The 2,361-nt window shown below is 44.5% G+C and overlaps 1 protein-coding gene across 1 annotated transcript; it reads right to left on the reverse strand.

The window, feature by feature from the left end:
- Positions 1-222: 222 nt before the first annotated feature.
- Positions 223-1,725, reverse strand: LOC140800263 (protein IRX15-LIKE-like). The gene has a single exon (XM_073154945.1). It carries the CDS (start codon positions 1,442-1,444, stop codon positions 413-415), a length of 1,032 nt encoding a protein of 343 aa, XP_073011046.1. The 5' UTR covers positions 1,445-1,725; the 3' UTR covers positions 223-412.
- Between the last annotated feature and the right edge of the window lie 636 nt (positions 1,726-2,361).

Raw genomic sequence — 2,361 nt, forward strand, 5'->3', positions numbered from 1 at the left:
CATGTCAAATAATCACTCAATCCAAAACCTAAATTATTAAATAATATATCAACAATATATATCATATTTTGATAATGTTATTATCTCTATTATTTAGTTAAAAATTTAAAATTTACAATTAAATATATTTTACGACTATGTATTTATATCCAAAATTATTTAAACTTTATGAAATGAAACATAAAAATTCAAAGTTAAAATATATTTAACCAATAAAAAGCGTAAAAAAAGATTGGCATGTGGGGCCCATCATCATTGTATCATACTGCACCAACTTACAAAGAAAAAAAGAGGTAAGAAGGACAAAAACATAGAAATAGGAAAACCAACACTAGTCCTTTCTTTTAGTTCTTTTCATCACAAAGATGAGAAGCCACTATACATCATTATTATTCTTAAACGTGCGAGTTTTCTAAGCCGAGGCGGTGGCATTGGCGCCGGCGACGGCGTCGGCGTTGGCGTTGGTGCCATTTGTGGCAGTGGCAGTGGCGCAGAACTCGTCTCTTCTGGCTGCGCCGTCCCGGCGAACAATGAAATGTGCCAGAGTCGTCGTCCCCGGCACGATGACTCGATTCTCGAGGCAGAGGAACTCTTGGCTGCACACCCTCTGCACCTCGTGCTCGTAGTCGTGGACCAGCACGTCTGTGGGCCCCTCCCCCTTCCACCTCGCCATAACCGCTGCCGAGAATATCGACGCCATCCTTCCCGGTGAACCCTTCCCGGTCCCCCTCGGCCCGTCCACCAGCACCACGTCCCACTCCACGTCGTACAGATGGTTCGGCAGGTCGTTGATGGCGAGCCGGCAGTCCGAGAAGAGGAGGTTCTGTACCGGCCGGCACTCGGTGGCTCGGCTCCGGCGGGCGGCAGCGAGGAGGGTGTCGAGATCCCGGATCTTGGTGGTGTAGGAGACGTCGTAGGCCTCGAGACCCGGGTGGCGGAGCTCGAGATAGGCCGTGTAGTACTCGTTCTCGTCGATGAAGACGGTGCGGCCACCGTGGTTGAGCGCGCGCCAGAGAGGGCTCTCGGCGCCTAGGCCGAAGACCAGGAAGTTGCACGGAGCGCGTCGGCGGAGGACGGCGGCGATAGCGCGGAGGTCGGCGTCGGGCATGCGTGTGGTGGAATTGGAGAAAGAGGCGTAGTGGAGGAGGGCGTCGAAGACGGGAGGTGGAAGGGAAGAAGAGGAAGAGGAAGAGGAGGAGGACGAGGAGGACGAGGAGGGGAAGGTAATGGTGGTGAATGAGGAGGGGAGGGTGGGGCTATGTGTGGTGGAGAGAAGAGTGAGGAGAGAGGCGAAGGTGAAGAAGGAGAGGAAGACGATGAGCCAGAGGCGGTGATGGGATCCAAGGATGGAGAGAGGTGATGATGGTGGAGAGCTTGCATTGGAGTTGGATTTTTGGAGGGAAGGGTGGAGGAGGATGAGGTCTGCACTGTTGATCCCCTTCATTTCGCCTGGCTCTAAAGTGATTGCAAAAGAAGAGGTTGGATTCCAGACTCCTCCTCTCTCTCTCTCTCTCTCTCTCTCTCTCTCTCTCTCTCTCTCTCTCTCTCTCTCTCTCTCTCTCTCTCTCTCTCTCTCTTCTATGGCAATCAGTCGTAGGACAAAAGAGATGAAGTAGAAGAGAATGGGGAAGAAGAATGGAAGACAAAAAATTTAAACTAAAAAAAAATCAGATAGAAAAAAAGAAGGTAGGATCGATAGTGATGTTAGGTGACAAAGAAGTACTCCCCGTGTTCTGCGGCTAATTTGGTAGATTTTTTTTATAAAAATTAAAATAGTTACACCTCGCCCTATGAACTACGGCATTCCTTTTTGTTTATTTTTCATGGCATTTTGAATATTTAACTATGTAAAATTTTAAAAAATGTCTCTTAATAAAACATCGTGCGGCTGTCCGATAGTCAATGTAAGACACTATATTTAACCCTCATTTTATAGGAAAGAAAGAGAAAAAAGTTGATAAAATATAATCATTTATTAACGTTGTATAGTGGCAAAATTGAAAAGTAAAAGGGGCACAAAATATCATAAAATTTTTTAAGCATCTAGGTGTAATTAATTTATATAATTATATATATATAAAGATATTAAAATGAAAAATAGTGAAATAAAGCAGAGGAGGAGGAGGTGTCTATCAACAAACCCACTTAAAATAAAGAACAGAAAAATTAGGGTACGGTTGGTGGTTTTGCTGTTGGGTTATATAAAGGGCATCGGAAAAAAAATAAAAATAATATATATATATATATAAAGGGCTTTTGACGAAGATGGGTAGAAGTTAGGAATAGATAGCAATTTGGTGATCAATCGACTTTTAAATTTGGGAATGTTAGTGTGACAGCAGACCTAAAATGAGTGGTTAG

Source organism: Typha latifolia, chromosome 13, assembly GCF_019914945.1.
Source record: "Typha latifolia isolate L0001 chromosome 13, TyphaL0001v2, whole genome shotgun sequence".
Classification (NCBI taxonomy): domain Eukaryota; kingdom Viridiplantae; phylum Streptophyta; class Magnoliopsida; order Poales; family Typhaceae; genus Typha; species Typha latifolia.

Coding starts and splice junctions, on each gene's coding strand:
- LOC140800263 (XM_073154945.1), bottom strand. CDS start 1,444: ATGAAGGGGATCAACAGTGCAGACCTCATCCTCCTCCACCCTTCCCTC.